Below are 21,316 nucleotides of genomic sequence, written 5' to 3' on the forward strand. Positions count from 1 at the left end.
TTTGCGATTTATAAAATACTAACTTGACGGGAAAATGTGCGGTCCTCCACGCAAACTCTAACCCATGCGTACGCACTAAGCACAACAACGGGAGAGACGAGAAACTGCGACACCGTTGGCAGAAGGAAGAATGGAGAGAAATATGTGGAAATAAATAAAATGTTACCTCTCATTTATCATATGAAGAATTCATTTTCAAACATTGATTAAAGCCAATCTTAAAATGATTAAACAAACGCCTGTTTGAGACTCCTCAGTGCACACAAAAACATAACTTGGAGAAATAAATAAATACGGATATGCTATTTAAAACCACCTCGAATATGTTGTGTTAATGTTATGAAATGTTTTCTCATAAATGATGCGGTATGCAGGAGGACAGAATTACGTCTAAACTGACGCGGTTTTGCATTTCTATAGGTTGTATAGATACGAGCATGGATTTATATACTATCACGTTTAATCGTGTTTTATGCCGTTTGCTAAGACTTGATAAGTCGCTCGTAAAACACAGGAGGTATGGAAACTAAGAACACCATATGTGGTAAATTGTACAGCTAATATAACACAACACATTAGTTGTATTTCCTTTAACTGGTGGATTATGGATATATAGTTGCTGATCGACAGCTGGAACACAAACCACCAAATACAACAAAATAATTCAGATCCAGTCGCCATGACTCCACTCCGGAGGGATTCCCCGATCATTTCTTAGTTTCTCATCAAGGGGGTGTCTCCTGTCCCCGGGACAAACACACTGCCTGAGGAAGGTTATGTGTATTTTTTTTGTCATTAACTTTTTTCGGACCACTTATTTATTTATTTTGGTGACGATCCGACCTCCATGCTGCTACTCTGGTTCAAACTGCATCCACCAAACAAGATGATTTATCTCGACCTCCCCAAAATAACCTAAATCTGACACGGTGTGAGATGTCTTTTTTTAGCTGTTCGGTCGTAATTTCCTGCGATCTTCTTCATGCAGTCAGTCAAAATGAATGAATGAATGGGCGTTTCTTTGACTATTTAAAGGCAAATATGGGCGTTACGTGAAGCCTCCAAAAGCTGCGCCGCATTTCGAGTCGATTGTGATTTATAAAGGGAAACAGGCGTAGGAAGTGCCGGTACGCACTTCCCTCGCCGGTACGCAATGTTTTGTGAATCGGGAAATGTCGGAAAATGTCTGTACCTATTTTTTTGCTTTGTACTACGTAAGCAACCTTCTCACGTCAATCCTAGGCAAGGCGTTATAAATGAGGCCCCTGAGCTGAGGTTATCCCGAGCTTGAATGACACACAGAGACCAATCAAGGGCTTTGATTTATGATCTGTATGACAGTGGCCATGTCGGCAGGCCACATCATGTAGACAGCCAGTCACCCTGTGTGAGGCAGACCCACATTTGCGCAGCGTTGTGTTCACAATACATAAAAAAAAAAAATCCTCAGGCCAGGCCATCGGGAAACCCCCCGGTCCTCCCGATGGCCAGTCCGGGCCTGGGTACAGGAGGCGTAGAGCGAGGGATCATTGTCCACAAGTTAATGGATTCGCAAACAAAAGAAAAAGAAAACACCTAAATGGGTCGCGAAATATACTTTGGCGGCCGTTAATATACCTGGGCGGCCCGCCCAAGTAAAGTCTATGTGTGGGAAACCCTGAAGTATAGTACAGAAAGTCTTTGTTAACCTTTGTAGGGTAAGTTACTTGTAAAATGTTATGAATTATCCAACTCATAACTCATAAAAAAAGCAAACATTGAGTTAAATTCCTTTTCATGACACAGCACAACTAATCTAGCTTCCACATGTCACATATTATGTAAAATAATCTCATTGAAAAGTTGAATAACTTTAGAAATCAGTATTATAAATAGTCATATGCATCCATATTCAGTAGTAATCTGATATGCTGTATCTCATCACCACTCTGCTGTTTTGTGAACACCTGTAGATCTGATGCCATTAGAAACTCAAAAGCTTTTTCACATGCAAATCCTCTGATTAGTCGTTACTCATTTATAAATGGAACAATACAAAAACAAAACGTTATCCTTCAATGATGAACAGACGCCATCACAGAGATAATACACTCCCACTTGACGACAATATAAATGATTGCTTGCCCTCGGTGAAACGGCTTGTGTTCCTCTCCTTCTCTGAGCTTCATTCATCCAATCGCCTGTCAGACGTTTGGAAAAATAAAACAATAAGCACTAGGGGGAAAAGCAAATGACGTATATAAAGAAGAAGAATAAACCCTTACCCACAATCAATATCCTGCCTTATTTGTCATTGTAATTATCCTGGCACTGAGACAATAATGAGCTGTCAGGACACTTTGCATATCCATTTTAGGCAGTCATCACAATGACTGGGGATGATGTGAGGCCCTGATCGCCCTTTGTGAAAGAGTGGGTTGTCAATCTGATTTGGCATGGTGCAGATTGCTCTGGTGAAACAGTTTCTGATAAAGTCCCAGTGGAAGAGTTGATTGGATCTCCTGGAACACTGGGTTTAGGTTCGGTGTTGTTCACTGTTGACTATTCTGAGGAAGCCTTGAAATCCATTAAGCTGTAACAGTATTACAATTCATCTCAGAGGAGGGGAGGCTCTGCTGCCGACACACGGCCGCTGAAGTCTTTTTATTGGCATATGTGGCCATCAGCATTGGGCTGGACAATCAGAGAGCAACATTTGGGCGACAAAAGTCTCCTTTCACACTTGGACAGCCAGAGGCCGCATAAAGTCTAAATTCAATTACAGAGATAGCATCGGCAAACACATACAGACCAACAACACCAAACTCACCCACACAGGCACATACAGCTGCATGCACAAACATGTATACACACACACACACACACACACACACACACACACACACACACACACACACACACACACACACACACACACACACACACACACACACACACACACACACACACACACACACACACACACATACAGATGAAAGGCAAAGAAATGGCTGCAAACCCTTCAACTCTGGGCAGAAATCAATTTTCAACTTGGAACTTGTGCTGAGGGGAGACGCTAATCGGTGGGCAGATAAGGGCTTGTTTGCTCCTGATAAGACAAGCGACCGTGACACATGTCCCATAAATTGAGATTTGCCTTTGGGGTTGTTGGGGGAAAGGTTGGCTGTAGTGTAACGAGGGGGTGTAGGGCACAATATCTGAGTGACAGCTGATTTCAACTCCAGAGGATCAGGCTTTTTCAGATGCTTTGTTCCCTAAACAGGCCTGGTCAATGTGGATTTCATATATTGTTAAATGCCACGATATCAATATGATTTGAAAAGGAGAAGAAAAAGCCTACTACAAAACTTCATAACACCTTCAATGGCCCTTGGTATCGATTTACTAATCCCCTGCTTCTCTGTTTGAGGTATAAACCTTAATTTCAAATATATTCCCTCATTTCTTGTTTGATATGGTGAAGAGTGCTGTTTGACTCTTCATTTCAAAATCTACCATGTTCGTGTTAATTTTGTTGAGATATCGTGACTGCAAGGGCACAGCCTAACTATTCATTTTCATCAAAGCATTCAGTGTTAAAACTCCTTATTTTTCTTTCCTCCCTTTCATCCAAAGAAGTCAATGCATGCATTTACTGAAACATATCGTGCAATATTTAATTTGAATATTTTGTTCTGTGGATATTAAGCTGCTTAGTAATAGATAGCTTGGAAACATTAATTTGGTTTGCAGCAATATGTTATGTAACCTTTTAAAACAAAAGCACAAACCCTGTGACACTTTAAGGAAGAGAAGCGTTCTCCACTCACGTTAATGACGGTCCACTGCTCCACCACGATGGCATCAAATGTCGGTGTGGTCGAGTTTGGGTCGCTCACGCACGCCTCCTGGAAAATGAAGACACTTTCCACAGACTTAGGCAGCATATCTGCAGAGACAAAGAAACAAAAATAATCAATCCGTGAAAAGAGTATTTACTGGATGGAGCGTGTCTGTCTTGTATCTGCGGCTCTTTAGGCCCTTCAGGCCAGAGGAAATGGAATGAAATAACTCACATTCACACACAACCCTTTATTACAAAGCCATAGTGTGGCCCATTTGTATGAGCAATGTGCACTTATACATTATGCAAGGACACAGTGTAAAAAAAGGAGTAGGTATTCCCCTTCTGGGATGGTAAAGAAGAAGAGGAGACATTATGCTCTTCATCAGTGCTTTTCAGAGCCCTGCTGGTTACCATGCTTGACAGCTAAACAAAGGCTAATTACAGCTGGGAAACAAGGTGAATGCTATAGCTGATAGGATCGAGAGGAGCAGGACTGAGAGTCACCGCCTTAAAAAAAAAGATTTAGCGATAGTAAACGTAGCCACTGAATTAATGAAGTCTGTCCGTAAGGCTTTAAAGCATAAATCCTTTTGCTAAGCCTGCATAACTCACCTTAAAAAGGCTTGAATTAAGTTAGGGACATTGACGTTGATGCTTTAGGCCACTAGTGAGATTGTGTGCTCCTGACAAAATAGATTTTCTAAGCTTCTCTTCTGTTCGAAGCTAACCATCGCAGGATTGGCATCCGAGACAGAAACACCACTCCGGCCCCCATGAGCCGGGACACCGCTCCACCCAACGTCTCTTGTTATTCATTTGATGCACACACACACACACACATGGACACAAAACCGTGGTCCAGTGTTCCTGGCTGTTCTGAGTGCTTTCTCATTACTCCTACACCATTTACACACTAATGCAGTTTGCCGGGGCCCAGGCACCAATACGAGACACTCCACATTTCATTACTGGACCCTAATAACAGGGGGATGAGAGGCAGCTGGAGAGCCTGTGGAGAGAGCGAGGGAAAGGTGGAGAGGGAAGAAGGGAGTGAGCAAGACGGTAGGAGAGATGGAGGGTGGGGACGACGGGCCCCTTTTTATTTCCCCTGAAAACCTATTTGGGACCCGTGCACGCCCAATTGAAGACATCTCTCGGACATCTACTCTCTCAAATACAGACATTGTCGTTGTTCACCCCAACCACCCGCTTGCCCTTTTTCTTCCTCCACTCCCTCCATCGGCCCCTTCCTCCTGCAGTCCAATGCGTCTCCCTCTCATTCCTCAGCCCGTGGCATATAATTGGAATGAAGCCTTTACGGAAAATGTGAGGCGCCGCGGCCCACCATCGGTTCTGTGTCGGCGCCACAGGGATCATTCAGGTGAGATCGACACAGGGTTTCTGTCTCGCTGCTCTAGAGGGAGCAGCCTGTCTCTGGTGATAATGCAGACAGAGGCTGAGCGGAGGAGAAAGAGGGAAGTGGATGAGAAGGAGTTGGTTGCTGGGGGCGTTGAGTGCGTCGGGGGAATGCACCGGTTGCGTGCACGAATAAACATTATCTTGCGCCTATTGACTGAGAGCTGAGTCGAGCAGCCAGCGGGCCGACTGAGAATAAGTTGTTTACACTTGCAAAAACCACTGTGCGCCCTCAGTAAAATTGCTCTCCATCCCCCGTGACTCACACACTCAAGGTCGCAGGGCAGAGCATGCAAATAAAGTCGCTCTAAAAACAAGGAGTGACAGCATTGGGAATGAAAGACACCGAAGCAAATGGAAGGGGGGAGCCAGATAGCTGGAGTTGCAGGGTGACAGCTAGTAACACCCGGTGACACCCAGTGACACCCAGTGACACCCAGCAGCTGAAATCAGCACTCAAATGACAGAAGAGAGGATCAACCATAGTGCTGACACACAGAGACTGAAACGTAAAGTGTTGCGTTGGTGGCAGTCTTTAGTGTGTGGGTGTTTGGATGTCGAATGTATCTCTGGCTGCACATATCAAGTAAGTTTGGAACCTGTGTGCTCCTAATATTCATGGTCATGGAAATAGCAGAGAAAGTATATTGGAAGTTGTTCTCGTCCAGCTGGGTTTAAGTGTGCATCACCTACTGCTGCAAAGTCACTCTGGCCTCAGAATAACATGTTAAAACAGCCAGGGTTACAACTAATAATTATTTTCATGATCAAATGATCAGTTACATCTTTGAAACATCAGAACAATGAAAACGATCTGGTTTTTCAAAAGCTTAAGGTGACAAAACCACGATTAAATCACATTTTAGAATGACTTGAATGATTAATTGATCATCCAAACGGAAGCTAATGGAAACTTGCAAAAACACTGAGATGGTTATTTTAATAACCATTTAGTTTGTGTTACTATACCACACTTTTTGTAGTTGGGAATTGCACTGTAAAGATAAGAATACAAAAGGACACGAAGGAAAAGGACGACTCAACTGATATTTTATAATATTCTTTGTGGCAATCTTTTAGTGCTTTGTGTTTTTGGCCTTGGAAATGACAAAATATATCTTTTGAGTGTCAAAAACAAAACAAATATGTCCATGTGCTCTCACGATTCACTGTATGTGTTTTTAAGTCGAGATGCCTGCATGCTGCCGAAGCCGGAAAGTGACCCTGCCCAAGGTCATGTCTGCTGACATGATTTAAACATGTGTGCCAGGCACTGCTTCAGAGAGCTTGAGACAGGCTGCTGACAGCTTATCTATATTTCAAACTGGGTGAGTGGACATCCAGACGCAGGGACAGAGAGAAAAGGAGACCAGGATGTCTAACGTGTGTCTGTGTGTTTGGATTGGATGTGGCAGAGCCAAAGGTTTAGCGGTTGGCAGGTGGTACCTGCGGGTTACCGGGCAGACTTTAGCTGGTATAAAAGGAAAAGATGATCGGTAATGTATAATTTGTTTGCTTTTTTCTTAATACACAGGGTTGGCAAACTCCAGCTGGGCAAGCATTTTAATATGTTTTAATATTCATTAATATACTTAGTTACAGCTGAAATGTTATTACACTATGAGTGCAGCATGTGCGCAGGCCAAAGCACACTGAGGTTGAGGGTGAACCTCGAAAGCACATGCACTGGGACTCAAACATTGTTTTTAAATATTTACATGTACTAGTATATTTTTCTTCTCTAAAGCGTAATCTCCTTACTAGAGGATTGTCTTTCAGTTAAAAAGAAAAATAATAAATACAAAGTGGAACTTCAGGACTAGTAACATCTGTGGGTCTGATTATCAACAGAGATATTAACACCTTTTGTTGGACTTGTGCCTGCTGAGCTACTTATGTGTAATGATTATCCCGGTGCTCATAAGTGAACCCAATATATAAATGGCACCTTTTCACTCCACAGTGAAAATTACTTCATGGCTTCATTAAATCCTACAGCTGTGATCATGATCTACCTTTCTATTTAACACATTTGTGTGATAATGGATGTTCATGTTTAGCCCACCTAGTGGTTCCTGCAGTTGATCTGGTTTACACCTTTACTTGGAACACAATGTTCCATGCTCATGAGAAGTGTAACCACCCGAGTGTGTTTGCTCATGTGCCCAAATACACCAAACTGCATGGTTTCTAACTCCCAGTGCTAGGACAACCTGTCTTTTGACTGCAACTGAGAGGTGTAAGAGACACATGCTGTCATTTCAAAACCTGTATACACATAAATGCAACTACACAAAAATGCGTGATTTATGTAGATATGCATATAAATATATACAGACTCACAAACATCGCTTTTTTTTTAATTCCCCCTCTCATCAACTTTTGTCTCATGTTTTCCCTTCTCAGATTCATTTTCACAGAACAAGTATTAGCATTTCATATGCTCTGTATCTCTCTTGCTCTCTCCCCCCTTTTTTCTCCCTCCATTGGCATTGCCCACATTTAGAAACCAGTGAAGGCTGACTGCCATGCATATGAATAGCTCAATGTCTCACAACCGGGCTACAAATCCTCATTGTGGCTCTGGAGATAGCTTAAGCTATACCAGTAACAAAAGCAAACTCCCCGTCAACACCATTACTGTCAGTTTTTCTGTAAACAAACTCAACCCCCCACCCTGCTCCCAACTCCAGGGAGGCAGTGTGAACTTGTGTGTATTTTAGTGTCAAAAATGGGTGTATGTGTGTACCTTTTTAGAAAGTATATGGGGCTGCATGTAGGCCTGCTGTGCGTGTTTGCAGACAGTGCCACCGTTTGTATGAATGTTTAATGCGTGTCTTATGACACTGGGGCCTGCGTGCAGCTTAGGATCTGTAAATTCAATATTGCTGTAATATCCTACCCTGTGGCTCGGGCGCAATCTCCACTCACTGCAACCAACCTGCCACATAAGAAGGATGTAAGAAGGACTTACAACATCTAAGCAATCCAAACACAAATACACATGTATGCAAACAATGCTTCATCATTCAGCTTCACCACGGAAACCCATCTTTAGAAGGAACATGGGGACACGGTTCATTTTTAAATGTGCACCCCTCTGGACCATGCACAACAGCCTTAACGACGAGCAACGAAAGACACAGTTTTTAGAAAAAGGACAAGCAGCAACATGCACAGTGATGCACATGCTAAAACAATCTATGAGCTGTAGGTCAACAATCAGCAAGCAAACAACAAAAACTCAGATGTATTATACTATTATCAGAGTAATAATCATATTTTATTTTGTATCCGTTTCATGCTCCTTGCAATAAATGCAATTGGCTTAACATCTGTTATGCTTAAAATGTCTTCAAAAGGTGAATAAATCCTCTTAATGTTGCCAACTAATCCAATTAGGCTGGCCGAGAGAATAAAGATCAGCAAGATACAATTATGCCGAAGCAGCAAACAATTCAGGACAATAAACCACTTTATATGAGGCTAATTTACTGATATATCACGACTAATAAGACAATATTGCCCGTTCTTTTAAAATTCATTTTAGATATTGGCCAGTCAATCACATTCTCCCTTCTCCCTTCCATAACGCATCGCAAGCAGCTCTTTGAGTGCTTTCACGTTAACTATAAATCATGTGACTATTTGGAATTCAGGCATCAGATGCACAGAGCTACATGGGAAATTAATTTCAATTAACTACATAATGATGATGGACTTTGGATAACAATAGCACAATAATGGGTATTTGTTTATGGATTTATTTTAGTGGTTGTTGTTGAATCACAGTGCAACGTTCTTAGCAATGGACTATACAGTATATCTTTGTTTTATGGGTTGATGACTGATGGGAAATCTGTATTTTAAAAATGCCCAAAGGATTTTATAACCCATCTCAGATTACAAAGCATTACAACTGCTTAACACGTTCCCATCAGGCAGGTTTGCAGCATTTTAATATGAGACTCTGGGGTTCAGACAAGGACCTGCATCTCTGGCGCATTTCCACTACACGGTCGGCCTCGGCCACACTCGGTACGGCTCGGTACGGCTTGGCCGCGTTGGGCCTTAACAGGGCCGACTCACTTCATGCTGCGCTTCCATTACAGTTTAGGAACTGGGGTAGTTACTATAGTAACGCAGTGTAGGCGGAGCCGTGACGTCATCTTCAATGAGAAATCCAGAAACACAACACAGCCGTTAGCTGTGAGCACTCAGAGCTCACAGCTTCTTATATATGTTCAGAAACTCGACAAAAGTTAAACAAGTACACACCACAGACTGCCTGTGTCATGGTGAATACAGTCGCTGCCTTATTTATGTCTGTATAGGCCGTTGTTGTGAGTGTGGACGGTCGGGGCATATACTGCGTTAGCTTAGCCAATCTCCATCTAGAAAAACACGCATTTTAAAAGGTTTTTCCCCTGCCGTCTGTCTGCAGACTTGACAAAGCATTAATTCATGGTTTTTACTAACCGGTATCAGTATGTTGTTACTTCGGCATCATTTTGAAACGTGTATTACAATTAAATCACGGTCAAATATGTCCATCTTGTTGTAGTTCTAGCCCTCTTGCCAGCGCTCCTCTCTCTAGTTTAGCATACTCAGCCCGACTCAGCCCTGTTTGTTGGCCCCGATAGAACCACAATTTTCTAGGGCCAGAAAAGAGGGGAAAAAGTGGCCCCGCGCCGTGCCGCGCCGGAACGAGGCCTAGTGGAAGCACAACCAAAAAAGGGGACGGCACGACACGGCACGCTTAAAGCGAGCTACGCTTAAAGCGAGCTACGCGCTGCAATGGAAATGCGCGATCAATTAGATCTCTCTTATCCTTGAGGCAATATTCCTGTGAACAAGGCCCTACAGAGGCTCTTTTTTTTAGAGGTTTGAAATGGTACCTGCCAACTCCCAGATATAATAAAAAGTGAAGCAACACATCAGGTGACAGGATGTCTACAGCCATGCTAACAGATCAGTGAAGCTGCACTTTAGCTTTGAAGGTGGTGCTTTGAGGTAAATACTCACGTCAGCATGTGAACATACTCATATTGACGATGCAAAAATGCTGATGTTTAACAGGTTACTGTTTGCCATGTTCATCCTTTTATGTTAGAAAGTTAGCATGCTAACATTAGCTAAAATGTGCGCTCAATAAAAAGTAGAACTAAGGCTGCATAACTATACAATTATACACCAAAGTGTGTGTAAACCTACTTGGCAGTAATTATAACTCTGATGTCATGAGATTTGCAGGTATTTTGTCAATGTTTACCTTATGATGGCTCAATACAAACTGTGTTCATCTGATTAGCAAAGATATTACAATTTCTCTTGAGGGCAACATGAATATCTGTACTGAGTTTCATGGCTATCCATCCAATAGATGGTGAGACATTCCACTCCAAACCCCAAATGTCAACCCCCTGGTGGTGCATTAAAAATGTCAGAGGAAGACCAAGGTCATTGGGATTCACCCTTTTGACACAATTTATACCAGCACTGAATTTCATGGCATGACAGCTATTGAGATGTTTACGTCTGGACCAAAGTGGTAGACTGACCGACTCTCCGAAAGACTATTATCATCTATTATGAAACAGTGCTTCCGCCTGCCTGACTCAGGAATATATGGTTTAAAAACAATACAAGTCCAACAGGATAAAAGTTAATAAAAAAATAATAGGGCAGAAGGAGGTCAGTCTTCGAAAAAAAACAATCAGTGCACTTATTAGACTGCGTGTGTATCTGTCAGTAGATGAAAGCTAAAGCGCGCTGGTTTGCTCTGTATCTCAAAACAATGCTGTCACTGTCACTACGATCATCCATCTGACTGCATGCGTGTGTCTGTCAGTCCATTCCCTTTAGTGTGCTGTTTTTCTGTCAAACATGTCCTTGATGTTTATGAGGTTGAGATGGTCTCCTGTATCGTGTCGAGCGTCTCATCATGAATTCAGAAGCTCGTCTCAAAGAAGTTGCTAAATATGGAAACGGCAAGAATGGATACTGATTCTAAAGCGGAGCGGCTGTTTGATGTAATTAGCTGCTAACAACAAACGGGATGCTGCTTTGATGTCATACAGCCAGCTACTCACAAGAGACCAAAAATCCACAAAGTACAGCATTCACCTCTGTAAAGTTGTCTGTTTTCTAAAGTGGCTGAGCTAAAGCTGAGGTCTGAGTTCAGTCCTATAAGTCGGGGAAGGCAGAGGCAGTTTCATAATGCAGCTTTCAATCCTACCCATTCATCTTAGCAGCGCATGAAAAATGCAAAACATGTTAGAGGACGGAATCAAATTGAATCATAATAATACACTTCATTACTTTATTCTCAGGACATAAAATATGCAAGGAGGCACTGATTTGTTATCAGGTTAATTATCTATGTTTCAGAGTTGCTGAGGCGTTCAGTTTCCCAGATTAATGAATTATGACTCTTATTTACTCTGGCTGGCTGATTTCTCCAGTGTCAGAGAGAGGCACAGAGCCGCCGGGGTCTGATGGAAGAGGGAAACCCAAACGGGAAATAGTTTAGGAAAGGGTACCAGACAGCTCCATAAACTCCAGCATCCCATACTCGAGCAGCTGCACAGCCGACTGGTGAAAACCACTCATTTGAAATACAGCATTGCATTTTTCTAATATTCGTTAACTTAAAACTCAAAGAAATTACGAGTGCTAACATGTTGCTGAACTCTCACAGTCGGGGTCGCATGTAAAGCCATTTTGAAACACCAATTTTTAACGTTAGCAATGTATTGGCCATTACCTTCATCCAGTCTTTTAGCAACTGTAATGCAACAGAGCATTTATCGGTGTACAGGCTTATGTCTCTATAGCGTTGCAGTTTATCTGTCATAAACATGCCAGTACTAAAGTTCATGGTGACCTATCCGCTGCCTTGTTCATTCGTTTAATTTAAAGCCAAAAATCAAACTCATAGTTGTGCTATCCTGTAGATATTTGTAAAATATTTTCAGATTGTTTCCCCCGGTGGAAGATAAATACCAGCTAATGCATAATTGATGCCATAATGGCCAAGGTGCATCTTTACCTGCCAAATACTTTTTTTCTCATAGATGTTGACGTTGTTTTTGGTCTCTGCTCGATGTTGACGGTTTTCACTATGAATAGGGGGAAAGGAATTTGGGAAGATATGGACAAGTACCTGGAGGAACAATTCTAGAAAATGTAAGAAACCAAAACCAAAGGTTATGGCTCTTTTAATATTAACTTAAACTACATTGTGTTATTTGTTTTATTTGCACATTACAAACCTCTTATTCTAATGTGTCTTGATTGTGTGTGTGGTGGAACCTAAATACGGCATGTGTGGATATTAAAATTGCAGTACGTTTTATTCCTCCCGAGACATTTTGTCCCACATATTTTTCCTCTGAAAAGTCTTTCTTCTGCAGTAGAGAGTCATGCTGGCTTACCATTTGTATTGCCCAGGTGGAAGTATCCATCGACCAATGAGGCTCCGTTGTTGAAGTGCTGCGTCATGTGGTCCAGCCAGTTGGCCTCCACGCCTTTGACCCCCTCATCACAGTTTTGCACTCGCAGTGGCACCTTGACAGTGTAGTACTTCACCTGGCCCTCTCTGACCGGCGGGTGGTTATACAGAGCGAGCAGCTCCACCCCTGTTAAGACACAACAGAAAATAAAACGTCTTAAATTGATTTTACTCAGTAAAGGTTGTGACAATACAGATGTAACCTCTGTGGAAGTCCCACATTTTACTACATGATTATTGAATTACTGCCGTACATTGGCCCCAATCCAAAGTGCAATTTGGCAACGTCTGCTGGAGCAATTTCCCTCCCCAGCTGCCAGAAGATATAAGAAATGGCCCAGTAAACGGTTGGCTGAGAGACTGAGTTTGGGTTTGAAATATATATTACTTTTGTTGCCATGCAAACAACCTTCTGCAGTATTTAGTTATGAACCACTTCTTTAAAACTTTAACTACTGTTGATTTGGGATAACTTACTTTGTTGTGACTTTAAAATCCTGACCACATTTTGAGCTAAATGGTTACGACCAATTGGAAGGACATTTATTTCCTTTGAGAGAAGCAAACCAACAAACTCAGCCAATGTGAGGACAGTCAAAAAGCTTCTTGGCCAAGACAAGTTGGCCACAGAGTTCTTAGTCAACAGCAAAACACGCATTTTGTGCTTTTCTGGTATCCAACCAGTTTGATTTTCTCTTCCTGTGAAAATGTGTCACGTACCCTGTGCAAGGACCCTTGGTAACTGATATGAGCTTAAGAAAATGGTCTTAGAAAAATAGAGCAGCATTTCCATTGACTTTAGTACACTAAAATTGGTACACAAAAACATCATAAAACGAACAAAAGCTCAACCTGGCCTTTTGTTGCCCTGAGCTGGACTTACAATACCCTGAACATTCCAAGGCTGCTACTAATTTTTTTCACTTGGTTCTTTTAAAACAACAGACGTGAAGTGAATCAAAAGCAATTTGAATATATTACTGCTACAAGTAATCGTCGTATTCCTTTTGTTTCCCAGCAGTGATTTTACTCTGCTGATGCAGAACCTAAAAAGGACCATTTCATTGTGACTAAGCTAATTTATAGTATAACCTTGAATAATGCATTAAAAGCTCTCCAGCTAGCTGTTGTTTACATCAAGCAGAAATATACATAATGCAGTGGGTCTCATGAGGGGGAAACAGGCTTGGAAAGTTGCCAATTGTACGCGTGTCACTGTTCCTCTCTCATATCATTCTAAATCAAAGTGATAGTTTTATTTGTTGGGATGTGAATGAGTGAAATATTTGCTCTGCCTTGCCTTTGAAAAACGTGAGATGTGAGCGAGGTCCCATGTTGGGCAGAAAGCAAATTAAATTAAGTCAGCTAATGTTTTCCCCTTTCTTTCGAATACAAATGTCAGACTGTCATTCCACAAGTGAGCCAGATGGACGAGCAGAACGGGCGGCACTTTCACCCACCCGTCAACCTGCACGCACGCACGCACTTTGACGTGTGGTGGTAGGGGGAGTCATGGCCCAATCGCTTTGGTCTTTCCGTCCATCCATCCGCCCGGCAGACATCCAGGAAGAATGAATCATTTATAAGCATTTCTTGTCTGGCTCGTCTGACTGATGATGATGTGACAGCTGGCAACCAAAATTCCCCAAATCTTATAATTTGTCACTCTTGAGAAAAGTTGAATCGATGCAGAATATTCACACACGCTCCCTTTGTCCGTCCCTATGTTACCCATGTTACAGCGTAGAGAACATGGCAAACAATTCTTGGACAACACACAACACCAAAATGGCTTCCCATTTAACATGCCTCCGACTTGCCAAAACAACATGTGTCATCATCACTGTGAAATATTATGTAGCGATCTTTAATGTATAAAGTGGTTTACAGTTTATGTCCACAAGTCTATAATGATGTATCACAATGGTTTGATTCATGATTCCTTTCTGTGTGCCGGTGAGCTTCAGGCACGTCATAAAACAGCTTTTTCGAAAATTGTCATGTATAATCACAGATTCAAAAATACAGCAAATCTGCATCTCCGTGTAATCACTGTGTAATTAGATGAGTAACAACATCAAACCGTATTTGAGAATGATGATAACATTGATGCTGATGGGACATTTTTGTTATATTTATAACATCTTGACATAAAATAACAGCCACCAGCAAGAAAACATGCTGATCAGGCCCTGTTTTTCTCACCATATAAGATGTGTTTTCCATGCATCATATTTCAGTAAAGTGTAATTATGCTATGATTATGGCACCGAGGCGATTCTAATTCAGATGGAGGGGCAGGTAGCTAATTTTCTAACCTATTCTAAGACTCTCTGGGTGTGTAATCATCTTTTCAGTTGCACTCTGTTCACAGGAGATACTGTACACTGAAGCATCAGAGGGATTAACTACCTTGCCTACGGGGAATTTCAGCATGCGGGGCAAAACGGTAAAGGGTAATACCAACAAATGGGAGGACTATCTTATGATATTTTTAGGTAGCAATGAAAAAATCTGTCTTGCTGATATCCATTACTCTGGACTCCGGTATAACAGTCAAACTGGAGCCGTGCTTTCACTCGGCATTCCTGAGTATTTCAGAAATCATTTTGATAGAAATCTGTAGGGCTGCCTTCTAAACGTGTATGATTCAAATAATCAGTTGAGAAGCACTCGAGTCGGCTTGCATTTGTCAGTCAAACCACTGCCTGTTTTTTTTCCCTTCCTTCCTTTCCTTTTTTGCTGCAGTATTTTACAAATCTTGATTCAGGTACAGCCCCTAGCAATCTGACTCGATGTGAAGTCAACGCATTCAGATACATGCTGTTTTGTTTTAGGGTGGGCTGTGATTGACTTGTTGCATCGCTGCAAAGGATCAATAAAACATTGTATCGTACGAAATGAGAAGGCTCAGAATTTATGAATGAATTGTATGCCTCATCACTTCCTAGCTCTGATTAACCAGCCAGGACTTAAAGCAGTGACCCACAGTTGCATGTTCACTGTGACTCTGACAAGCTTGAGATGCTACAACACATCTCATAATTCCCACGAGAGAATCAGTGCAGAATGCAGCAGAGGAGTCTTTATGTTCAGGAGAGACATACAGTAAGTCATCTGTTTTCTTTAAGGAACTTTTTAACACACATAAATATTTAAAATGTCTCACCAAGATGTAACCCCTACAGTGTTAATGACACGGGCAAACACTGTTGTATTAATGAAACAAAACAGAGATTTGATTTGTGATGAGGGGATATTATAACAAACAGTGATAATGATAATGCAGTCTTTTTAGTTTTCTTGGTTGTTTTATCAACTAACATAATAGCCAGAAACAGTGTTGGTCACTGACCTTATTAATATTTCAGAGAATTAATATGGACAGGGAAGTTAAATCTAACCGTCAATAATGTGATATTTATAGCCTTACTTGCGTATTACAGACATACTGCAGACACACCAACAGGTTTAACTAAAATAATCTAAGCCATTCAGAATAAACTCTAAAGCAATACGACTTGTTGTTGCTAGCAGTCCAGATAAAAAGCATGTGGGCGCATGAGTGTTGTGAAGACATTGAAGGCATTTGGTTTCAAAGGCTTATCTGATGCGGGGTGGTCAGCCGCAGTAACCCTGTAACAGATCTTAGCAGCGTGGCTTTCAAACATGACATGTCATCAATTCAACGTCTGTTTCTTTAATCTGAGAAGCTGGACACTGATCCCATCAGAGCAGAGATAACAACGATCTCAGGGGAAAACCGAGCCACTCTAATGACTCCCTCTGGACATTGACAAGATGATTTCAGACTGAACTTCATTAGGATTAGACCTACAATAAAGCTCTTCATTTAATATCTTGACTTCAGTTTATGATCTTCCCTTAAAGCTTGTTATCTTTGTTAGTAGCTTTGATAAACAAATATAATGACAAGAAACTCAACCAATCAGAGAAGCGGACATCTTATCTTAGGTAATTAAACATAGGCTTGTTAATATTCTCTTTTTTTCAGTTTGATGATGTGACTTTCATGTAGTACACAGAAATCACTGGGAAAGGGTAAGGCTGGCAAATAAATAAAATATGATTTTTTTTCACCCCTTTGCTCATAAAAAACATTCCAGGTGGCATTTAATTCCCTACAAAACGTTTTTGCTCATGCAAATGAGCTGTATTTCCTCTTAGCCCGACATAATAGTACAGCTGTCACTACCGTGTTATACTTTCCGTTCTGTCTTACACCAGAATCCCTTTTTCTTTAAACCTTCCAAGCATTTGAGTCTCTAAATGTATAGGCTCAGCTTCTATCCTTAGCTCCAGACTCGGGGATGGTGATCATCTTTCCATCATAAGCCTCAGACTTTCGCCAGCTCTATCGCCAACACTTGCATGGCGTTCACCTCGAGATCTGAGGATTAGCGAGGACAAGCCAGCAGTAGCTGAGACTCTTGGGCCTTCGCGGCAGACTGGGCATTAGTAGAGAGGGACATGGGAGTTTGGCAGGCTCCCCTACCACCCCTTCTGGCTGCTACACCAGTGCTGCTGGCGTTGTCGCAGGGATTCAGGGGGATGGAGGTGGGGGTAGAGAGAGAGCTGTGAAGCTGAGGGAGGTAGAGGACGAGGCAGTGGGGGATTATCTCGCTGCAAAATGCACTGTAGGGAGGCCCAGATGGACCAGTGGGCTGTGGTCTGCTGTGATGCCAAGTTTGTGTTACTGCACACATATACATAAAGACACAAACTTAATCAAAGTATGTGAGCTGCACACCAAAGAGTAAATTAATTATGCAACACACAGTCTTAGATGCTTTAAACCTAATCACTTTCTACACTGTACATAAAAATATACAGTATATACACACAAACACACAAACGTTAACACTCCCAGTGGGATGTGTGTCCGTTTGCACATTGCACTGACACATCACAAATAGGTTTGGTGAGAGGAGGAGAGACAGTAGGAGGGAGGTGATGGGTGTTGGGTGTCTCCATCTGTCAATCCAAAATGCTCAAATAAATGGAAAACTATAAATGCCTTTCCTAATTTCAGCAGTGTTCCCGCAGAAAAGGAAGCTACCCTTAATGGCTCGGAGAGGTGTAACTACTGTACGCATGAGATGTGCAGTTTCCGAAAAACCTGACAAACTGTTGTGGTGAATTTCACAGATTAAGCTTCATCGGCTAAGTGTGAATTTGTATGCATCACAGCTATAAGACGATTCCCTTTTGTGTAACGGATATAGGGGATTATATCCCAAGGCAGCACATTGTTGAGGCAAAAGCAAGAAATGACACTTCCGCAGTTGCCAAGTGTTTCAAGAGGGATCTACAATGCCACGCTGTGCTTTAGTTAAACAGCCAAAAGCTATGGCTCCAAATGAAACCAAAACACAAAATCTGCACATAACTAGACAGATATTGGCTAAAGATTACAAGATGTCAGTTTAATTAGATGTGAATGGGAGACTACAGTTATCAAAGGATGCCCCTGATATGGGATTTAACCCCAGACTGCTTCCGCTGCGATGCGATGAGTGAGCTCACGTGTGTGTAGCAACATGAGGCAAAAACGAAATAATTGTTTTGATTAGTACATGCTAAGACAGCATTAGGCTTATGTCCATGTTGCAGAAACCAGGCTCCTTATATTAACATTGAGCCTTTATTAACATTGAGCCTTTCACAGTTTGACCTTTAATTATCATCCCTCATCGGGCCTGTGTCATTTGTAGGGATAGCAGTGCAGCAGGTCTGTGTCATCTGGACCCAAGAGTCTTGTAAAGTTTAAATGCTTTGTAAAGTTTTTACATGTCGACATTTAATTATAGAGCCCCTGTTGGGCTGATTAGTTTAATATTCTTTTAAAAGATAACACGTAGCATATTTATTCACCCCATCTTATGTAGCTATACCAATGCTTTGGGTTTTATATGGCCACATATTGAGAAATGTGACAGTTTGATGTTTGCCCTGTAAAATCACTGCTACGTATATTTGTGGTGTCCACTGAAAAAGGGACATTTTAAAAAGTGCAACAGAAATATGTGCAATTGGCTTTTTGGATAGTAAAAAGGGAAGGAGAAATAACCTTTGTTGTCATGGTGCTGACTGTTTAAGAAAGTAACAAAACAGTATTACTTGTATACAGTATTTAGATATCCTTGTAATTGTTGGTATATTCATCATATTTGTCTGATATTTAGTATCTTTATTCCTTAAAATTCAGTGTAACTGCTGCACATTACATGTTTCCATGGCTTTCCATTACCCCATACCTAAATAAAGAATCCACACATACCTCATTACGTCCTTCATCTACTGTTGCGGCTTACCTCGCTCTTTTCCCGTGATAATAAATGTTTCGAGCTTCATGATCCTAATCTACATTTGTATTGCTTAACACATCATTTACCTCTATAGTTTGAGTGTATGATGGCAACCACAGAGACACTTACCGTCACCTCTCCGTTGGCGGTATCTCAGCCTCTCCTTGGCTTCTCTGCCACCGTCCTTGTTATTATTGTGACACGGCGACTCCTCCTCCGTCAGCTCCTCACTGTGCTCCACATCTCCCTCTGACACTGGAGACGCCACAGACGAGACCTCGCCCTGACTGCCCTCCACCCCGCTCCCTGAATGGTTCCCAGTGTTCTCACTTTGAATCTTCTCCCCACTCGTTGCTGCTTCCCCATCCTCGCACGGAGCCTCCTCATTTCCCTCTTTGTCAGCTTGAGCTCCAGGTGCTGCATGTTTTCTGGGGCTTGAGGGGTTTGAAGGGCTGCAGCTGCCCAGAGAACCGAGCACCGAGCTGGGGCTGGAGTGGAGGGAAAGGGAGGGGGTGTCTGGTTCTCGGATCCTGGTACATGGGGCCCCATACGGTTCCTGGACAAATCCTACGAACATCACCCCCTGGTCAGCAGCATCATGGATCTGCTGTTGGAAGCATGAACAACAAACTGAAGTTAGGATGATGCAAGTAGTGAATGCTACTGCTGCTGCTTTGCATTCAGTGATTCTTGATTTCATGAGAGCTGAAACAACTAGTGGATGGATGTGTACTGTACAGTTTGATAGTCAATTGATTATAATGGGTTTTGGACAAACCACGCTATTTGAAGATGTTAAATTGTGCTCTGAGAGGCTGTGATGGACAAAACATGTTTCTAAAATGTACAGACTAAACCATTAATGATCTGAATGAATGATTGTCATTGGCTCACTAATCAATGAATAACTATTCATTAGTTGCGTCCCTTGACTTAAATGCATGTACTATTTGAGATTTTGTTTGTGAAGCTGCTTTTGCATTCATTAGCTATTCAAATGCCTAAAATGTAAATTCAGGATGCAAAAATAAGAACAGCATGAAGCAGAACATATTCAACAAGTTATTTCCCGAGACACCTCAAACTGAAACCAGACTTTCAGACTTAGTTTGAGAATATTTATCTATAAATGAATTGTTTTCCCCCACAATACTTGTCAGTTGGATCTTTGTTTTTTTTGTTACCCCCCTCTGATTATTTTCCAGCAGCTTCTCCAATCACTCAGTTGTTGATTAGATTGGAGCGGCCACAACCCTAGTCAGGCACGGGCCACATCACAAATCCAGCGCTCCGCTTTCTTTCTGTCTTTTTTTTGTCATCTAGCATTTTATGCCAATATTGGGATTCTGCCACGGAGCGAGATTGAAACTTTAACTAACTGTCAGACAATGTTAATGATGCCATTCTCCATTTCTGCAGCCCTCTACACCCCCCACCCCCCAAGCAAAGGCGGTGCCCGTCTCTGTCTCGAGCCACAGTGAGGGGAGAGAATCAAATCAAATCGCAGGTTATTCACTATGAAATTAAATTGGAAAACAGTCACATTGTTTCCAGCCATATTGTTTAATATCAGTGAACGCTCTCTGGGTGCATCCACATCATATTCCCCATACCAATATGTTGAAATGGAATTGCTGAGATAAAAGGAAACTGTTGTATCTCATTTAATGGTTATGCAGGCAGTCAGAGAGAGAGATGAATGGCTCTGACTGTCTAATGTTGCTGCAGTTGATCGCAAAGTAGATTCACACAGTGCGGCGTAATGATTGAAATTATTTTTAGTACCATTATCATTATAATTTTATCAAATCCTGTGTTTGACAAAGTAGAACCATCAGATTAGATTTCCTTTTTCATATTTTTTCAACAGTCCAATATCATAAAAAGTCTTCAGATAAACCACTAAAGTACTGTATTATATATGAGTGACACACAGGAATGAATCACAAAATATGTAAACTCCGAGTCAAAAGAGACAATTTGATTCAATGTAAACGAATAAATAACTAGCCGGATGCATTTGTTAGTCTTGAGATTATTAATTCAACAAAATATTTTATTGAGAAAAGCTTGGATGAATAATGGAACTGCCATACAATAACTTTATACTGTACATACTGTACTCTATATAACTATATACATGAATTTCAAGCTAACTGAACAATAAAAGGGAAGTATAAATTCAGAACATGTGACAAAATCAAAACCTTCTTCTAAACCTCTTAATCTAAA

General features: G+C 41.6%; 1 protein-coding gene across 1 annotated transcript in view; it reads right to left on the minus strand.

Annotated features, from left to right (window-relative positions):
* Positions 1–21,316, minus strand: part of LOC117500571 (raftlin-like) — a 90,459-nt gene that overhangs the window by 17,666 nt on the left and 51,477 nt on the right. Inside the window, exons 5-7 of the mRNA XM_034153471.1 lie at positions 19,214–19,691; positions 12,679–12,882; positions 3,810–3,928 (exon numbers count right to left, since the gene is read on the minus strand). Of these exons, the coding sequence (XP_034009362.1) occupies positions 3,810–3,928; positions 12,679–12,882; positions 19,214–19,691 (801 nt within the window). The remainder of the gene's footprint in view (positions 1–3,809; positions 3,929–12,678; positions 12,883–19,213; positions 19,692–21,316) is intronic.

The sequence above is a fragment of the Trematomus bernacchii genome, unplaced genomic scaffold (assembly GCF_902827165.1).
Source record: "Trematomus bernacchii unplaced genomic scaffold, fTreBer1.1, whole genome shotgun sequence".
In the NCBI taxonomy this organism is placed as follows: Eukaryota; Metazoa; Chordata; class Actinopteri; order Perciformes; family Nototheniidae; genus Trematomus; species Trematomus bernacchii.